The 20,416-nt window shown below is 45.6% G+C and overlaps 1 protein-coding gene across 4 annotated transcripts in view; it reads left to right on the top strand.

The window, feature by feature from the left end:
- NUP214 (nucleoporin 214) overlaps positions 1 to 20,416 on the top strand; it is a 98,984-nt gene that overhangs the window by 57,086 nt on the left and 21,482 nt on the right. For 3 of the 4 annotated variants that reach the window (XM_032866100.1, XM_032866102.1, XM_032866101.1), the window contains exons 25-30: positions 1,829 to 1,904; positions 3,200 to 3,278; positions 6,307 to 6,397; positions 8,592 to 8,653; positions 10,750 to 12,564; positions 14,293 to 14,363. In XM_032866100.1, the coding sequence (XP_032721991.1) occupies positions 1,829 to 1,904; positions 3,200 to 3,278; positions 6,307 to 6,397; positions 8,592 to 8,653; positions 10,750 to 12,564; positions 14,293 to 14,363 (2,194 nt within the window). The remainder of the gene's footprint in view (positions 1 to 1,828; positions 1,905 to 3,199; positions 3,279 to 6,306; positions 6,398 to 8,591; positions 8,654 to 10,749; positions 12,565 to 14,292; positions 14,364 to 20,416) is intronic. The other variant, XM_032866103.1, reaches the window with a different exon arrangement.

The following is a 20,416-nucleotide window of genomic DNA, read 5'->3' on the forward strand; positions in this document are numbered from 1 at the left end:
AAGGAACCAAATTGGACCACATTCCGTGACCCGTGCCACCCCGTTACTCATTTCTAAAGCAGCACTCAAGTGTCGCCAGTAATGTAATGTCATCCACGACGCCTGTAGTGGGTGTCTCTTTGGAGCCCTGGTGCACTGCCTGTGTCTGCTTGCGGCCCTCTGACTTGTGTTTTCGGGTGTGGAACAGAGCATATCAGATGAAGTTCTGATCTCTCCTTTCAGGCCTGTACTGCTAGAAGGGAGAAGTCATCCATCCCTTCTCAGCTGTCGCACTCTGTGGTCACGGCCGGTCCCATCTAATCCATAGGTTTGTCAGAGGACTGTGCTGAGCAGTTTCTCTCTGCAGAGATGTCACGTGGCCCAGTGTGGTGGTGCTGCGAGTTCCCAGTGTTGTGTGTTGGGGAATTTAGGACACCCGAGGGATTTTATAGCATTATCACAAGCAGCTAGAGCAGTAATTATACTCAGCCTGTATCGTGCATGGTTTCATTTACCGTCATGTCATGACTTAAGTTTTGGGCGTAAAAAATATTCCAAAGTTGGGTGAGTTGCTGCTTTTGTTTTTACTTATAATTTCTTTTTTGTTTGTCTTTGGGAAAGCATAAAAGATTTTGATTTCCCTTGTGATTTTTAGGAGCTCAAACCACATCTTTACTCAGGTCTGCCATGTCTGCCCCAGGCTTCCTCAGCCCCAGCAGCCCCACTCCCACGTTCCTTCTCTCTGTGGTGGAACATCTCAGGGGAGCAGAGACATGCTTCTTGAGAGAACACTTTTATAGCTTCTTTAGTCTTCACGGAAAAGCAAAGGGGATTTGTTTCATTGAAAATAACTCCATTTGCTTCTTGTCGCCCAATCTCACAAAGCCTGGAGAGTGTCCTGTGTTGATCCAACAGATTCGTGGGGAGCTTGCAAGGGCGTTAACATCGTTTGATAATTTTCTTCTATGAGGCATGGATTTATTTTCGTGTTTCCTCTTCTGAGTTAATTTTTTGGTGGAAAAATAACAATCCTCCCTACTCTAGGGAATTCGGAAAAGTAAAACTAGATCCTACAGGTAGTGCTGCTGTCCTTACCAGAGTTGCTTTGGACTGAGGACAGGTGAACACACTGCTCCCCGGGGCTGGGAATAGAGCTTTTATCCATGATTGCATTAAGCAGGCAGGTCTGTTCCCTCACGCGCTGACACTGGATAATTACTGAAGTAACTGTTCACTGACTGCATCACTGTGTCCAGGGTTAACAAAAGATCTCGTTTCCGTACATAGTGGATACACTTTCGGACCTCAGCGAAGGTGCGAGCTGCATGGTATGGGGCGCATCTGATTGTCTCATGTGCTGGCCTCATGGGCGCTGGGCTCGAGGGGGCGGTCTCTGTCTCCTCTTTGAGTCCCGCCCCGGAGCCATATATCGCAGTCGTTCCTGACATCCCATGGATCCTTTCCAGCACTTTCTCAGGCTTGGAGAAGAGAATCGGGTCCCACAGAGTCTTGGAACTCGGGATGGGGGCAAGGGAGAGGATAAGGTAGGCTGACTGTCCAGATAAGGAAAAGCTCTACTTCTGAATAGTTTTAACTTTTTTTCTTAGGATTTCAGGAAGAAAAAAAAAGTTTTAAGCTCACTGCTTTGATTTTTATGCTGAAGACTGAATTTTATTTAAAGAATATATTCTTCAGAAAAGTGTCACATGACTTTGGTTGGGGTCCCTGACATATTTTGCCCAAAATGGGTGTCATTTATTGGCTAGACGGTGGGCTCAAGAATGAATTCAGTCTCCACCCACATGCCTTTCTCTTGAGCGTATGCTTTTGTGTTTTGTTTTTTTTCCAGTTCTTCGGTGCCATACTCTGCAGCCAAGACCTCTCACCCCACGATGACCCCAGCGGCTGCTAACCAGGCTAAGCAGGTGACTTCCTGATTTTTGCTTTTTTGAACAGCCGTGCAGTGTCTGTCTTTGAAACTGAAGACAGTCCTGTTTTAAGTCCTGACTTCGTTTAAACAAACTAAGTCAGACAAAGACCTGTGATCCTTTCCCTATAATTTATGCCAGTCTTGACTTAGTAGGTCAGTCTGTTTTCTCGTGCCATTGGACATCTTGGGTCATAATTCTAATACCTTATCATTGTGAGGGTTATTTCGGTTTCTAATTTACCTTCACTTAACATGATCTTCATTAAACCACACGACAGCCGTGTGCAGTAGAATGGGACAGGAATTTAAGTGTGTTTTACCGATGAGGAAAAGCTGGGCACAAACGAGTGATACAAGCTCACATGACCAGTAAATCCTGGGGCCTGAGCTGGAGCCCAGCTCTCATACCTTCTTCCTGTCTGTGGTTCTCACACTGCGCCTTTCAGGATCAGTGCCTGGGGAGCGGCTTCTCTGGCTTCTCCTACAATGTCTGTTTTTCAGAGCTTGCCTCTTCGGTAATGTTCATTATGTCTACGTTTAGGTTTTTACCTGGTAAACACTGTTTCTTACAAAAATAGGTTATATTGTAAATAGTTAAACCAGAAAAGAATAATCAGAGATGGCTGAAAGGTAGCTTAAGCTATCTCTGAAATCTTCCCTAAGAAGATTTCTCTGCTTTCTCTGCTACTCTCCATGTCTCTGAGATGAATCATTTCAGATTGTGTTTGAGATTAGACGTTAGAATTTGCCTATTGTGAGTTCTCAGCATGGCTCTGAGCCTTAGTTTGCCATGACTTAAAATGGCATTTAAGCAGTTAGCATCTGGTCATGCTTCTGGAGGGTTCCATGTTGGCCTTGGAGGACACCCGAGTAGGCATAAATCATAACAAATGAGTAAGAACATTGCCCAGAGATGGAGAAGTGAAACAGTTTGGTTTTTTATTTTACTATAAATCTGTTGAGAGCCAGCACCCATTTCATTCATTCATTTACTCAGCTGCCTGATAATCTGGTGCCTCCTGTATGCCAGGCACTGTGCTGGGCACTGGGAAAATAGCCACATAGGCAAGACTGCGTTCTTGGAGCTTGCAAGATATTCCTGTTCCCATCCTCTAGTACGCCCTTAGACACAGCAGGCATTTAAAAATACTCAAATTGTAAGGATTTTTAAAATTATGCTAAATAAAAGTATTTATGCTTACTTTTTAATGATGTTCTCCTTTTACATGTTTCTTTTCTAAAGGATGGCTAGTGGTTTTACGTAAATGTTCTGCTTGTGTTCTGTTACAGGGATCTCTGATAAATTCCCTGAAGCCATCAGCGCCCATACCAGTGTCTGGTCAGTTGTCATCAGGTGATAAAGCTTCAGGTCAGTTTGCATTTTTACTTTAGTGAAAAAAAAAGGCAAAAGATCCCTCCGCCTATACACACAGCAGTTCAGCGTTCTAGATCACAAAGGCAGTTGACATAGGATACTATTGAAGAGATCTTTGAAAGGCCTCAGTCAATGAACAGTCTCCAGGAAATCAGTGAGCCTTTCATCAGCTCTGCAGACTTCTGAAATTTGAGCGCAGTAGGAGAAAAATCTTCCTAGAAATGCTTTTCCTGAAAAGGAGCAACAGTGTTGTCGTCACCAGCCTTGCTGGAAAGTCAAGAGGGGAAGGAGTGGTACATGACCTGTATTGTTCTACTAAAAGGGATGAAAAATCCTCTTGGTTCACAGTGATAATTCAAAGCTGGTAAAATGCAGAAGGTAAAACAGATGTGTTGTGATAGAAGAGGTCAGGGTAAATGTCAGTATCAGATTTTATGACCTCGCATACTTCCCAGTACCCACTCAAGCTTAGTCATTCTTAACTAAAATTTGTAGTTTTTGTCATCCCCGTTGGTACTTTGACCCAGGGGTCCACATTGCCCAAACCACCTGGAAACACAAGGTTACACATAACCTGATGTTGGTGTGACGTCCTCCTCAGCATCCCCTTCTGTTGGCGCCTTTTTTATTACCCTTAATTTGGCATGTGTTACTTTCTGCTTCAGGGGTTTTGTGCCTCCCACAGCTCTGAGTTTTCGCCCCACCTGGGACTCCAGCATTTGTTTTCATTCATGCCCTCAAGTGGGTCTCAGGGCAGATTCTGTTGGAGACAGAACCCCGCACATTAGCAGCCTGCTTTCCGTCATCCCTGCTCAGCCATCATTCCAACTTTCTCTGTAACCGAAAGCTGTCTGACTAGATACTGGGTTTATCTTCAGTAAGTAGTCCTTGCACTCAGGAGAGCCATTAGCGTGTACGCCAAAGGTGTATTCTAGAATTTGGATCAGTGCTGAGCCACGACTGTTGCCATGCGAGCTCTCCATGGGAAGGAGGTATGTAGCACTTCTCGACGGGGATCTAAAGTTAACTGAAGGAAAAACTGAGCAGAGTTGCCAAAGACTATTGAATCATTTAGGATTAAATTAAGAAGTTGTTTTCCATTTCTGGCTAATGTTTTAGAAAGTTTTTGAAAGACCCTATATCCCAGCTTCTTTCATGGACCGCTCTGAAGGGCTTTTTGTCACTCCTGAACTTAAGAACCGAGGAAACCTAAGGAACTTGCTTCACACACATCTTACCCAGTTAGCGTGATTGCCTCAACATTTCTGAGATGCATCATGTAGCAGCGATTGTGAAATACTGTTTTTCATTGCTGACCGTTTAATTCTGTTTTTCACTTGCTGGATAATCAAAGGAAAAGGACTTCTGGAGGCAGAAAAATGTCCCTGAGAAATGCTTTTTAAAAGTTTACCAAAAGTTTCTTCAAAAATTTTTTTTCTGAAACCTCTACGGTTCTTTAAGAATGGAAATACCTTCATTGTTTTTTCTGATTATAAAACTATTATAGCTGCTCAAAGAAATCTACATGGAAGAGAGATGATGTAGAAAGTGAAAGTTGCCCATTAAATTCGTATCCCGGAAATAACAGCCCTTAATGATTTAATTTGTATATCTTGAAGGTTACTTCAGTGATGTTTTTCAAAGGAAAATGGCCATATCCTCCTGTATGTGTTAACCCTCCTCCCGTTGCAGTAAATACTCTGTTCATCTTTGCATATCTCACACAGCTCTCGCTCACTGTATCAGCGGGAGCCTAGGACTTGACCCTGCTCAGGTCTACCAGTACTGTGCTTAGTACTTCGTACTGTGCTTAGTACTTAGTTTGGACTGTTTCTGATTTTTCAAGAGTATAAGCAAGGTTGCATTGAATGTCCTTACTACACACCACACTACATTATAGTAGTTTTTAAAATAATTTCACTGATACCTACCTTGGACTCCTTTGAAGAGAATGTACTTTTTCTTCCATTTGGTTTGGCTTGGGCTTTTTTTTTTTTTTTTAAAGTAGGCGCCACACCCAGCGTGGACCTCATCCTGGGGCTTGAACTCAGGAACCCAAGATCAAGACGAACTGAGATCAAGAATCAGATGCTTAACTGAGCCACCCAGGCACCCCAGTTTGGGCTTTTTAGATAAAGTGTCCCTCTCCCTCCCTCTTTTACAGTAGAGCAATAGGAGGGAGATTGACGATAATCCCCCGAACTGTTCGCGAGTACTTACAGTGAAATTGAACGTGAGGAAGAGGTTGGGTTGCACTTTCAGCATCCTGCACTTCTCGGCATTACAGCAATCATGTATTACTTCTGTAAGGAGAAAGAAACCTATTTGGTTTTTTGTTGTTTTTTTTTTTTAAGATTTTATTTATTTGTCAGAGAGAGAGAGTACACACAAGCAGGCAGAGAGGCAGGCAGAGAGAGAGGAGGAAGCAGGCTCCCTGCCGAGCAAGGAGCCTGATGCGGGACTCGATCCCAGGACCCCAGGATCATGACCTGAGCCGAAGGCAGCGGCTTAACCAACTGAGCCACCCAGGCGTCCCGAAACCTATTTGTTAAATATAAAACTATCCTCTGTGAGAAATGAAGGGATGTAGGGAGAAAGTAAATGGCCATGAAATCATTACTCAGACATATTTCTCATATTACCCTATTTCTCTTTGGATTTTTTTTTCCTTCAATATGTACTACTTTTCTGTAATTACAAAACTTTATTATAAATTATAGCTTATAAAATTATAAAATCACTTTCAGAGGTTTCTATTTAAACTGCACTGGAATCATTTTGATAGCTTTTGTGGAAAGGAGGGTGGGGTATGTGTTGGTTTGGAATTAACACTGACAGGGCCAACTAGCAAGTTTAGAGGCCTTCGCACGAGTTTGGAACACACCCGCTGCCCTGGCCCCGACCCGACCCACCAGGAGAGCACAGCGGGGCCCGCAGGCTGGGGCTGCACAGACCCTCAAACTGGAACGGTGTTTCTAACAGCTTTTTTGTAATGTTCTTATTTTCTTTCCCACGATTTCAGGGCCAGGGGCGGCCAAGATAGAAACAGCCGTGACTTCTCCCCCGCCTGCTGCCGGGCACCTCAGCAAGTCTTTCTCGTTTTCTCCGGCAGGGTCAGTAATGAACTTAAGTTTCGTGGCAGATCGCCAGCAACCTTATAGATAGCTTCCCCCAGTCTTACAGTCAGAGGTATATTTATCTGCTTATTAACTGTATGTGAGCCCGGAGTTCTTATCACTTCAATAATGCGTCCGACGATAGTAGCAGCCGCTTATTGTCCTAATGTCAATCTACAGCTGACCCTTGAGCAACACGGGTTGGAAGGGCGCAGGCCCACTTACACACAGGCTTTTTGCCAATAAACAGTACGATGTCTTTTCTCTTATGATTTTCTTAGTATTTTTTTCTCTAGCTTACTGCATTATAAGGTACAGGATATAATGTGTGTAATACGTGTTCATCAGCTGTTGACGTTGTCAGTAAGGCTTCCCGTCCACAATAGACTATTCATAGTTAAGTTTTGGGGAGTCAAAAGTTATACACAGATTTTCCACTGCGTGGGGGTAGGTGCCCCTAACCCCCGCATTGTTCAAGGGCCAGCTGTGTTTCTCATTTTCAGTTCAAGTTTATATGTGTGTTACTATATATTTCTTTGTTCTGTTTTTCAGGATAAGCCTCCTTTTCTTTGGGTAGTAGGTCTGTGTCAGATTCTGTGATTGGTCTTCCAGCTTATTCACCCTGACACATTTGCCTTCTCACACCATTTGGGGGTGAGGTGTGACGTTTGGATTGGCCTGACTGTTTGAGAGGTCACTACATTAAACTGAGAGAAGTGATGAAAGACAGTAGCCATTGGAAAATCTGGGTCTTACATAGATAAGGGGGAGTGTTCTGTTCACTTTTCTAAAAGTAATGATGGCTGTACTTGTAAAGTTGAGTCATTTTTAAATTCGCAAATGTCTTCTAACCTTCTTTCCATGGGAGCCTGGATTAACCTCAGAGGGCTCTTCTCTGTGCTGGGGGCACTTGTGTGGGATCCTGTGGAAGGTGCCTGCAGCGGGGAGCTAGGCTCTGTGGAGTAGAGACAAAAACCTGTCCAAAGATTTTGTTTTTGCCATTGGAGGGTTGCGTGTTCAGTTCCATTAGGAAAGCTTCTGGAGCTCTTCCATTTCATGCTTTTGTGACTGTAATCAAATTAACCACGGTCTCTCCCCTGATGTGAATGTGTTTCGTGTCATTCAACCTAACACTTTAAGAGCAAGGAGGGGGTTAGAATAGAATTTGAGGGGGGATATTATATATTATTTCTTCTTTTTGTCAATCACTGGTTTTATACTTCTCAAAGATAGTTTGGAGCCAATTTTGAAGAGTAGGTCAGTGCCAGGAGTTATTGCTACTTTCACAAAGGTGAATCCTCACTTCTGTAAACGGATAATCTTCCCAAAAGTTGGGGTCACTAGGTCAGTGGCTTACCTCTGTTAGATAAAATTCCTTCCCCGAGGTTGGGTCAAAGAAAGGATTTTTTTTTTTTTTTAAATATGATAAAATGTTGAACACATCCTCTTTGATGGTCTTTGTCCATTCGTGGAAGGCAGGGATGTGTAGGAGAAACCGAAATCCTTTAATACTGTTTGATATGCTTGACCCTTCATATCTTGGAACTATGGTTTTAAATTTGCTATTTGAACTTCTGTCACAGTGAGTAGTCTCTTCTGGTTCACGCATGTGCTGAATTTTCTCCTTTGGCCATGGTGTCTTTACTCACAGTTTAAAGAAAATCTACAATAGGAGAGAGGGCTTGATAAAAAGAGTCTGGAAAGGGTTTGAACCGAATTTTCCCAGCTGAGAACTAAGAGTTCTGTCCAAACAGCAGGGGTGGTGGGTTCTATTTCCTGCCTTCTTCCCTGCCCCCTGGCAGTGTGGCATGCTCCTGGCAAGCTCTCTGATCTTGAGGTGGGTTTTACGGGGTTCTCCCTGGCCCGGTTCCCTTGCCTCCATCACGAGACACGCCATCTGCCCTCGCCACCATGCCTGCATGGACATTCCCGGTGCATTTCCATGACTGTTCCTTAGCTTTCCTGGACGCAGGTCCCCACCCAGACTCTGCCGTGGAAGGCCCGGCCGTCCTTCTGAGCCCTTGACTCCCTCTGAGATCATACTTTCACTCTGTTGTCATTTATCTTCTCAGTTGTAAATTCCTATGAGCAGATCGATCGTGTGACTAAGTTGTAAAATGTGACATATAAACGGGCAATATTGTGCCCCAGGTATTTGTTCCTCTTTAACTTCTCTTCTTGCGCTCCCTAGGACTGGCTTTAATTTTGGGATAATCACACCAACCCCGTCTTCTAACATCACCACCACACAAGGTACAGTCTCTCTCTGTGGGGCGCAGCCATCCTTTTGTGTTTCCTCTAAACGAATGCTGGGTTTTCGTACAGATGTGTCGACATTTTTCTTGCTGCTGAGTCTTGCTTAACGCATCTGCAGTAAGTTCGGTGTCGATGTTGTGCATTCAGAATAAGCTGGATTTAAACTAAAGGGGAGGGCGTCTGTTGACTTTTTAAATTAACAAGGAAAGGATTTGCTTCTGGAAAAGCAAGGCTGTGTGCTTTCAATGTGAATGTTAACGTGTGAATTAAAATGTCTCGCTCCATCTTCTTACCTGTAAGAGACCGTTCATCTTCTCTCCTGCATAAAGTGTTGGCAAACACACTGGTCCTCTGGTGTGTTACTGGTGTGTTGTTTACGTATCTATCAACTGGCATGTTTTTAATGTTGAAAAGAATTTAGGACCTGTAAAGAAACCATATGTGTTTTTTAGGTGCCTTCCAGTTCTTAGTTTAAGCAATTAAGTTTATTTTTCTTTTGTTTTAAAAAACAAGCTCTTATTATGAAAGTGATATATTGTAGAATCATGCCTTGTACCCCTCAGTTACTGCATTTCTGTTATATGTGCTTCTGGGTTTTTTGTCTTCTACCTTATTTCATTTAACACCATCCCTTTCAACTTTTCCAGTATTACTGGAAATCTTATATAAGTGCTATTTGTAATGGCTACATAATTTCTATCTTGTATGTATGCCGTGAACTACTTAACCCATTTACCTGTTGGTAAATTTAGGCCATTTCTAGGTTTTCCATATAATAACGCATTGGCCATGTTTCATCTGTTCATTCAACAAATATTTTTTGAGTCCTTTCTGTGTGCCAACCCAAGTAGTGGAGGCTTTAGTTAAACGGGGATCCCTTAAGATCTGGAGGGAGATTAGGGGGTCGAAAGCATAGCAGACTTCCTAAACCTGATTTGTGTGTGGCACTTAAAGGGTTGGTGGTTTCCTTCCTTTCTAGAATAGTGATTCTTAACCTGTTTTTGTAACCTTTGACCACTTAGATATGGCAGAGTACCCTCGAGGCCCGTCTCTTCCCTGTCCTACTTTCTAGAGGAAAAACAACTCAGTGGTATAAAAAGATTAAGGGGAACAAAATAATAACTGTCAGAAGCCATAAGGAAAAATCTCATAAAATGCAGTGGTAATTCTGTAAACGTTTTACTTAATACGAGAATAGAAACAACCTGAAACCATAAGTAACTAAAATAGCAGTGATACAGGGTCTTTCAGGAAATTGTACATGGGAAGTTGGGGCTTTGCAGCCTTCCCAAGAACAATATGGAGTTAGAAACGTCAATAAACACTGCAGTGGGTTAATTTTACCTTTAACTATCCAATTTTGGTTACTTACTGTTTGACCAGGCCTTGTCAGAGCTTCACCAATATTTCATTTAATCTTTGTAACAGCTCTTTGAGGTAGCTACTGTTACTGTGTTTATTTTCCAAATGGGGAACTTGATGCCCAGAGAGGTAAAGTAACTTTTTCAGAGTTGCACCGCCAGCAAGTGGCAGAGTGCCCAGCTCCCAAGCCCGTGTCCTTGACCACTAGACCATAGTGCCCTCTGTAGAGCTGCTTCTTGAGGTGAGCACTAGGACGTAGCCCTGCATTATATGTGAAAATAATTGTGGACTGACACAGGAGGAACTTCCATTTTGGATCAAGTCCTGGCCTACCAGGGGGTCCATGGACAAGCATGGCGTCAAGAGTGTTATTAAGGAAGTCACACACAGGGGAAAGTGAGAGAAGATGCAGTTTTATTTCTCTTTTGGGATAATGCTGTGAATTTCATGCCTTCTAGATAGGATGGTTTGTTTGTTAACACGGAACAGTCATAATGACGGAACGGTCATCAAAAGGTTATTTGTCCTTCTCACCTCGGTGAGCTCACTCAGAGCCAGCCCTGCTGTGGAGAAGCATGCACTCTGTTTCCCCGAGGAAGAGCGCTGTTACAGGACAGCCGTCCCGACCGTATCAAGGGGAGAGAGACCTGGGCTTGGACACAGTCCGTGGGATTGTGACAGGTCATGTGTTGCTAAGTCCAACCCACTTTCTAATTTCTTTTTCTCTCTAGGGGCTGCACCCCCAACTAAGGATTCACACCAGCTCGACGCATTCTCATTTGGCGGGGGAGGCAAACCCTTTTACGAGCCCACTGCTGAAAGCTCGCCCCCGTCTGGGATGACAGCGCCACCCGGCACCGGAGCCTCTCCCGCCGAGCCTGCGCCTTCCAGCAGCCGGCCCACGGCCCCTTCTGGAGTTGCTCTTTCTGCTGCCTCTGGCAAGCTGGAAACTCCACCGTCCAAGTTGGGAGAGCTTCTGTTTCCAAGTTCTTTGGCTGGAGAGACCCTGGGAAGTTTCTCAGGACTGCGTGTCGGCCAAGCAGACGATGCTACAAAGCCAGCCGCTAAGGCTCCGTCCACAAGCCTGACTAGCGCCCAGCAGACCACGACGTCAGCCGTCCCATCGGGGTTTAGTTTTCCCGGCTCTCCCATGTTAGGGAAGCACGCAGAGCCCCCCGTGACCTCCTCTGTGACCGCTGCTGCAGGGGCACCTGTGGCGGCTGGCACAAGCGCTAACAGTTCCCCGACTGGCATCTTCAGCGGTCTGCCCCTCACCAGCACGGCGTCCCCCGCGGTGGGCGGTTTCAGTGGGATGGCCCCAAGTGGTAGCAAGACCGGTTTTTCCTTTGGAAGCCAGCAGCCCAGTAGTACAGTGCCCCCGTCCACCCCTCCATCAGCGACAACTGCCGCTCCCCTTCCCACCTCGTTCCCCACCTTGTCGTTTGGTAGCCTCCTGAGCCCAGTGTCCGCTCCCACCCTGCCCGTGTCCTCTGCGAAAAGCACAGAGGAGGCCACGTCCTCGGCTTCACCCGAGAAGCCAGACAGCAGCGAAGCCGCAGCATCCACAGCTTCGCTTCTCGGGCAGCACCCGTCAGCCCCCCTCCCCGCAGCTCCTCTACAGGCTTCCGACTCCGTTAAAAAAGAAGCTGCCCTTGCGCCCCCTGCGGTCAGCAGCCCCGGCCCTGCAGCGTCTGGTCCCAGTCTCGTGGCCCCCAGTGCAGAGGCCACCCCGGCAGCATCTGTGGTCCCTGATGTCAAGACGGAGCTGGCATCTCCTGCTCCCGTGCTCTCGGCACCCGGGCAGCCCGCTGTCACGGCCGCTGCGGCCCCAGGCACCGGCCCCTTGGCCGTTGAGACCCCGGTTCCCCCAACGACCTCCAGCTCTGTTGCCAGCGTTGCTCCGAGCCCGGCGACGGAGGCGGCGGCATTTGGGACCGCCACTTCGGGCTCCTCTGTCTTCACTCAGCCGCCTGCTGCCAGCTCTAGCTCGGCTTTCAGCCAGCTCACCAGCAACACGGCCACTGCCCCCTCTGCCACCCCCGTGTTCGGGCAGGTGGCGGCCAGCACCGCCCCGAGCCTGTTTGGGCAGCAGGCAGGCGGCGTGGCCAGCACAGCGACTGCCACACCACCGGCCAGCAGCTCGGGCTTTGGCAGTCCTGCCTTCGGCAGCTCAGCCACCGGGGTCTTCGGACAGACGACGTTCGGGCAGGCCCCGGCCTTCGGGCAGTCAACGAGCAGCCCTGCGAGCAGCTTTTCCTTCAGTCAGCCTGGGTTCGGCTCCGCGCCTGCTTTCGGCCAGCCTGTGTCCTCCAGCCCCACGTCCGCCAGCGGGAGCGTCTTCGGTGCCTCCTCTGGCACCAGCAGCTCCAGCTCCTTCTCATTCGGCCAGTCTTCTGCCAACACGGGGGGCGTGCTGTTCGGCCAGAGCAACCCTCCTGCGTTCGGGCAGAGTCCCGGCTTCGGGCAGGGAGGCTCAGTGTTCGGTGGCACCTCAGCCACCACCACGACGGCGTCATCCTCTGGGTTTAGCTTTTGTCAAGCTTCAGGTAAGATCTTACAGAAGACTCCCTTGGTTCTCCTCCGCATTATTTGGAAACGTTTGCAAAAGTCCTGTAGTACTTTCGAATAAAAGAAAGGAAGGGAACACAAAAGAAAGACTCTAAATTCGAGAAGGGTGCTGAGAGCACCGGTGGCCTCGGGAATGTCCTGGGCCTTGTCACTGTCACTGCAGCTTTGCTGCTCAGCAGACGCTCCACGCTCTTAGCCACCAGAGTGCTTGTTGCGTGGGGAAAACACAGGCATCTTTAGTGTAAGGTCATGGCAAGTAATGAATGACGCATAAATATGAACCTTTAAATTTGGAACCTTTAAATTTAAATTTGGCCTCGAGGAGACCGATCTCATGGCATGAGATGCTAGTCGTGGAGCCAGAACCAGACTCCGGAGCACCTCGTCCTAGTCCGCTGCCTGCCGGCATTTTATATCCTGCTTCCTCTGACGCCGTGCTGCTTGTCAGAAGGGCAGATCCTGACGTGTGAAAACTTGGGTTTGCTTCCTATTTTCCGTGTAATTAAAACAAAAATCTTTAAATGTTACTATTTTTTAAGTTGTGTCTGATTTTGGCAGCTGTTTCACTTTCCCAAGTTTTCAATAGCATAATTTGAAATAGCTTCTAAGTTTCACTTTCTGATTATTATCTTAGGAAAGGCATTTACTTCTTGAGCAGTTAGGCCGTGGGGGGAAGAAACAAGGATTAGTGATTTCTTGGTGGGCAAGATTTCAAATAACTGCTCATTCGTTCATTTGGTGATTATTTATTTGAAAATGGCTCGGTTTATCAGGAAGGAAGTTTTTTCCTGCCTGCCTTCCAACAAATGTTTGTTAAGCTCCCACTAAGTTCAGCTACAAGGACGCAGGGCTGAAAGACAGTCCTGAGATCTACCTGCCATGTGTCGGGAGGCTGTTTGGCTCGTGGAACTTACAGGAAGTGTGATGACATGGAGGAGGGGGCGGGCAGGGGAAAAAGCCTGAGGAGTCTTGCAGAGAAGGGTGTTCGACACGCCCTCGGGTGCATCCTTTTTTCTGAAGTCTGAACTTGAGAATCCCTCACGCACAAGTGTAATCAAACCATTCGAACGCAATTGAGAACCTCTGAAGAAATCTTTCCTTCAGTAACAATGCAGACAGGTAGCCGAGCTGTCTCCTCCAGGCCTGGAGGAGCCAGCGATTGAATCTCGCTTGAGCTCAGCTACCTAGATCAGTGACAGAGATCAGAGTGGAACGCCAGCCTCCTAACTCCTTATCTAGGGCTCTTTGGGTAAAATACACAGTCCCCCCCTAGTTTTCCCAGGCCCTGTTCAGAGCAGTGCCTCAACCATCTCAAGCCACCCAGAAGAAAGATGAACTACCCCGAAGGAATCTCGTATTTGAGATCAGAGGAAACCAGGGAGTAAAACTACTCATGATACTAAGTTCGTCATTGGAAAGACTCCTTGACAGCTGAGCCTAAGGAAAATTATTAGCCACTAAACCCACCAGGGTTAAGTAGGAGACAAGTATTCAGTCCTCAGGACTTTGGAGCTTCTGCTACTATGAAATGTTAGCCATGACCAAAGGTCTTTATTTACTCATAATGTTCTCTATTGCCTATAAAAAAATGAGGTGATGTATTATCGGGTGTCCTAGTACACCAGAATGCCATTTAAAAACAAACAAAATACTTGATGTTGTGAACGAGTTATCCAAATTAAACTTGTTCTCTTCTCATTTTACAGGTTTTGGGTCTAGTAATACTGGTTCTTTGTTTGGTCAAGCAGCCAGCACTGGTGGAACAGTATTTGGCCAGGTAAATAACATATGTTTGCCTCTGTTCGCATCAACATAGAGCAGACCCATCCACCTTGTTCCCACACAGTGTAAGCAGTTCCTACCGTGTGCCCAGTGGCAGTGAACAGCCTCACATAGTTCTCAGGCTCAGCCTTCTTTAGCTCCCTTGGGGCGGCAGAAATCTCAGCCTCTGATTCGAGAGAATCACTGGTTTTGACCTTTCTTTGACAGTCCTCTAGGAAAGCACTTAAAAAGCACAGTGCCTGGTCTCCATCCCTCCTCTGCCCGTTCTGCTAGAGCAGGGGTTGGCAAACCACAGTCCATGGGCTAAGTCCGCTCCTCAGTGCGGGGGGTGTGTGTGTGTGTGTGTTTTAAGGTTCTGAAGAATAGCTTCCTTTTGATAATAATAATAATTTAACAATAGCTACCTTTTTAAATGGTTATTTAGGCAATAAGAAAAATATGTAACCAACACCATCCAGGGTCCCCGGACTAAGCTATATACCCTCCTTTTGGTGACTTCCTTGAGCTTGTCCAGCTAGTGGTTGTCTACGTGTGGGCACAGTATCGAGTGCTTTACGTAAATGGACTCACGTAATCATTACTGCTTCTATGAGGTAGGGGCTGTTATTGTCCCCATCCCACAGATGAGGACAGCGAGGGCCCAGAGAGAGTAAATGTACTGTTACGTCATATGCCAGCTGCTTTCAGATCATAGTAACCCCTTGAGGAGTCCTTCTGAAGAAAGGCCCTCTGTATCAGAGACAATGGCGGCTTTCTGAAGGTGGGCTTGGCACATGTCCGTTAACTAACAAAGTGGCAGACCTATTAGATGTTTCTGCCCCATCTTCAGGAAGACGTTTTCTTTGTGCTCCCCTTCCTTCGAAGACGGGCTCTGACTTGGTCCGTGATCTGTGGCAGGGAGAAGTGAAACTTCCCAGCTGATAATAGCAGGTTAAGTCATGTAAACCAAGTTCCTCACTGGAAACATCTAAAAATGGTGGATAAAACATAAAAACCATAGTTTTCAAAGCACTGGCAAGCTAATAAGGTATTTTACCAAGTCGAATGAAAAGAAAATGGGTCCCTATAGAAGTGATGGGAGCATAAGAGCCAATGTTGCCATGAGGGCATTTATTAATCTGAGAACATTTTAATTTCCTTTTTTAATAACCCCAGAGGGCAAAGGGGCAGAAATCACTAGCTGAGATATGCACAAAGAAGGGAATCTGAAAGAGACCCTGCCCCACAATGAGCTGGGTCTCCAGATTCGCTGGTCTCCGCCTGTGAACGTAGCCTGGCAGGGTCCTGGGGTGGTGGTGTCTGTGGATGTCTGGCGGAAGCAGCATAGACCCACTTTGAAGAAAAGTAACTTCACTCTAGGCTGCGGACAGTTTTTAAGGACACTGATTCCCACGCCTAAATTAATCACAAAAGGAAGCAAAGAACTATGAGCAAGGGCCAGGCTAAACATCAGACATATATTTGTAAAGACTTCTAGACTTACAGAACAGCACTGTTTTTTGCATGTTTAGTAGAAATAAAAGGCAAACTTAAACATACTGGTAAAGAGTAGGAGATAAGAAGTGTCCTAGCTACACTGAAAACCAAATAGAACTACTAGAAAAATATAATTAAAATTTAAAACCAGCAGATTAGATCCAGCTGAAGAGAACAGTTCTATAGTAGGGATCAGCAAACGTTTTCTGTAAAGGCCTAGATAGTAACTGTTTTAGGCTTTGAGAGAACCACATACTATTTCCGTCCCAGCTGCTCGGTGCTGCTACGCGGTGCTGCTACGCGGTGCTGCTACGCGGTGCTGCACGAGAGCAGCCGCAGACAGTAACTGAGTGAGCGTGCTTGTGTTTCCATAAAGCTTTATTGACAAAAACAGCAGTCTGGACTGAGCCCACGGACTCTAGTTTGGTGGCCCTCGAACTGGAAGACAGGTCAGATTAAGTTACCTGGAATGCATCATGGAGAGCAAAAAAGACGGAAAATACACAAGAGAGAGCAAAATCTGAAAAGAGAAATTTAACACGTTTCATCAGAGGAGAGAAAGAGAAAGGAAGTGTGAGAATATCAGAGAAAAGACACATATCCCAAACCAGTAGAAAACAGTAACCCACAGATTCTAAAGTCCAACAAACGCCAAGCAGAATGTGTGAAAGGAAACGGATTCCAAGACCCACCATAGTGAAGCTGCAGAGCTAGGAAGATGAAATGTTAAAAGCCTTCGGGAAAAAGACGGGTTACCTTCAAAAGAGCAGTAGTGGGGCTCACAGCTCACTTCTCAGCGGTGATAGAGCCAGAGACAGTCTAGCTATCTAGCATTTCTTTCTTTCTTTCTTTCTTTCTTTCTTTCTTTCTTTCTTTCTTTCTTTCTTTCTTTCAGATTTTGTTTGTTTATTTGAGAAAGAGTGAGAACATGGGAAGGGAGAAGGTCAGAGGGAGAAGCGGACTCCCCGTGAAGCTGGGAGTCCGACGCGGGGCTCGATACTGGGACTCCAGGATCATGACCTGAGCTGAAGGCAGTCACTTAACCAACTGAGCCACCAGGCACCCCACTACCTAGCATTTCTAAACCCCACCAAAGAAACATCTCTAAAGAGTGGAAATCAAGACCTTTTTCAGACAGATACTGGGATAATTTATGCCTAGCAGACCTGAAGGAAATTCTAGAGGATGTTCTTGAGGCAAAAGGAAAATTTGACTTCACTAAAATTATGGCTCTCTTAATTTTAGGGTAATGCAAGCCATGAAATAGGAAAATTACAGCCTGTAAAACTAACAGAGTAATTGTATTCAGAATATATAAACAATACAAATCAGAAAGAGAAAAGTACACCCCCACCAAAATGGCTAAAATTGAAAGGGCTGACAATACCCAATATTGGTAAAGAGTATAGCAGCTAGACACTCTCACGTGTTGCAGAAGGCAGTGTAAATCCGTAGAACCACATTGGAAAACCACCTGGCACTATCAGAACTGGAAACAGAAAAATTCCTCTTGAGCCGACATGTCTACTTCTGGATATGTAGCCAGCAGAAGCGAGGGCCTATGTTCACTAGAAGGTAAGAATAAGGACGTTCATAGAAGCATAGTCATAATAGCTAAAAGCAAGAAACAACCGAAATGCAAATCAGCTGAAGAATGGATAATTAAGTTGAGGTATATTTATACAGTGGAATACTGCAAAGCAGTGAAATCAAATGTGTGCGTGTACAAAACAAACTGGGTAAGTCCCGCAGATGAAGGGTTAAGTGAAATAAGCCGGACCCGAAAGTCCATACTGTTGGATGACACTTCCGTAAAGAGGCAGACACAGGCAAAACTTAGCATGATAGAAATGACAACGGTGGGTACTGTTAGGGCATTAAACATGGGGTACAGAGGAGTCTTCTGAAGTTCTAAAACAATGTTTGCTATCTTGACTGTTGTAAACACTTTCAAAATTCATTGAGCTCTCTACACATAAAATTTATGAACTTAAGCACAATAGAAAGAAAACAGGCAAAAGATTTCATTAAAAAAAGATACTGTAGGGGCACCTGGGTGGCTCAGTGGGTTAAAGCCTCTGCCTTCGGCTCAGGTCATGATCCCAGGGTCCTGGGATCGAGCCCCGCATCGGGCTCTCTGCTCAGCAGGGAGCCTGCTTCCTCCTCTCTCTCTGCCTGCTGCTCTGCCTACTTGTGATCTCTGTCTGTCAAATAAATAAATAAAATCTTAAAAAAAAAAAAAGATACTGTTGGTTGCACAGCCTTGTGAACGTACCTGATGCTACTGAATTGTACACTTAAAAATGCTGAAGTCAGTAAGTTTCATGTATATTTTATCATAGTTTTTTAAAAAGAAGGAGAAATGAGAAAGCATAGTAAGTAAATAACGGTTACTTAGAAGACCAAGAAGGATAGTCAATTAGTAATACACATAAACCAGCAGAGATACACACGTGTGCGGCAGCAAAAATTCAGAGCCCAACAATACCAAATGCCAGCGAACACGCAGAGCAGAGGAGATTGACATACACTCCTGGTGAGGGTGTCATTTGGTACAACCACCTAGGAAAACAGTTTGGCGTGATCCAATGGAGACTGGCAGTGCCAACTCCTAGGTGTGCTCTTAGAGAAACTCATGCACATGGGCCCCAGGATACAGGGGTGTTCATAGCCACAGTGTTCTAGTAACCAAAAACCAGAATCCTAGATGCTGACCAGTATTCCAATGGATAGGTGAATTTGTATTACTCTGTAGGAGAATTTTATTCAACTACAAAAGTGACCGAACTGGAGTGGCATGGGGGAACTCATAGGCATGATGTTGAGCTAAGGGACAATAAACTTACTGTGATTAACTCTGTATTGGTTACTCCTCCCCGCCCCTCCCACCCCCATATTCTTCTGTCGCAGACATTACGTTTACAGTTGGAGGGGCCACAAATTCAAGTCCATAGGTTTTTTCCTAATGACAGGGGCCTTCTGTGTTGTATTCATTGCTGTATCCCCAGTTCTTAGGACTGTGGCTAGCATATGAGAAGCACTGTGAAAACTAGAGGAGTCTCCTCAGAAATATCTAAGGACACAAGGCAGATTCTGGCTGGGATGCAGAAGACCTTAACTCCTGTTACAGGACCAAGCAAAACCCGGATAGTGTAATAATCACACTTATCCTACGGATATTGGAATTATCTCATGCTGTTCCCCCAAACCTGGTACCACTTGTATATATCCCGTGGTTGGTTTTGCCGTTGGCTCAGAATGGAACTGGAGTTCTTCGCTTCTCCTTGTGGCCTGTGTTTCCTTACAATGTGGTGGCTGAATTCCAAGGAGAAATCTCAAAAAAGAAAGGGAGCCAGGCAGAAGATAGATAACCTTTTATGACCTAGTCACAGGCCATCGCTTATGTTGCGTTCTCTTCTTCAAAGCAGTTACAGAATCCCATCCAGGTGTAAAAGGAGGGTGATAGGCTTCACCTCTTACCTTAGAAGAGCACATGAGTCTAGAAATGTCGCAGTGACCACCTTTGGAAAATGTAATCTGTCACAGTGGGACTCAGGAGTGGCAGAAAGCCTTGTGGAATTCATTTCCAGAGAGGGGAGCCCGTTGTAGGTGCGTGTGATGGTATAGCAAATTCTGGGGGCGCATGTCAGGTCTGAGTTTGGGAAGTGGAAGAGAGGCCTTGCTGATGTACTGGCTAGAGAAGGAGTCAGAAGTTACTGGCAACAATGGAGACAAGTAAATTAAAAGACCAGTAAGCACATGAAAACACCATTAAACATGAGGAAAATGAAAATCAAAACCAAAACCTCCCTTTTGGAGGTTATCATTTAAAAAACAAACAAAACTGAGAATAATGGGTATTGATTGACAAGGATGTGGCGAGAATGGAACCCAGCATTGCTGGTTGGAATGTGAAATAGTGCATCCACTGTGGAAAACAGGTCAGTGGTTCCTCAAAAAGCCAAACTTAGAATTACCATATGACCCAGCCACTCCACTACTGGGTATATACCCAAAGGAATTGAAAGCAGGAAGTCAAAGAGACGCTTTTCTCCAGTCTTCACAGCAGCGTTACTCACAGTAGCCAAAAGGAGGAAACAACCCAGATGTCCATCAATAGATGACTGAATAAACAAAATATGGTCTGTGCATAAAGTGGAATATTATTCAGCCTTCCAGAGGGATGAAGTTCTGATTGATTCATATATACGTGGATGAACCTTGAGTGCATTATACTAAATAAAATAAGCCAGGCGTAAAAGGACAAATAATGTATGAGTCCGAGTATGTGAAGTATTTAGAACAGCTAAGTGCATAGAGCAGGAAAGTAGATTAGAGGTTTCAGTGGCTGTTAGAGGAGAGAGTTAGTGCGTAGTGGTTGAGAATTTTGTTTGCGATGAAAAATCTTGGGAATATGGGGCACCTGGGTGGCTCAGTCGTTAAGCATCGGCCTTTGGGTCGGGTCATGATCCCAGGGACCTGAGATCGAGCCCCTCATTGGGCTCCCTGCTTGGCGGGAAGTCTGCTTCTCCTTCTCCCTCTTCCTTTTGCTCCCCCTACTTGTGCTCACTC

The sequence above is a fragment of the Lontra canadensis genome, unplaced genomic scaffold (assembly GCF_010015895.1).
Source record: "Lontra canadensis isolate GAN:19392208 unplaced genomic scaffold, GSC_riverotter_1.0 scaffold30, whole genome shotgun sequence".
NCBI classification, from domain to species: Eukaryota; Metazoa; Chordata; class Mammalia; order Carnivora; family Mustelidae; genus Lontra; species Lontra canadensis.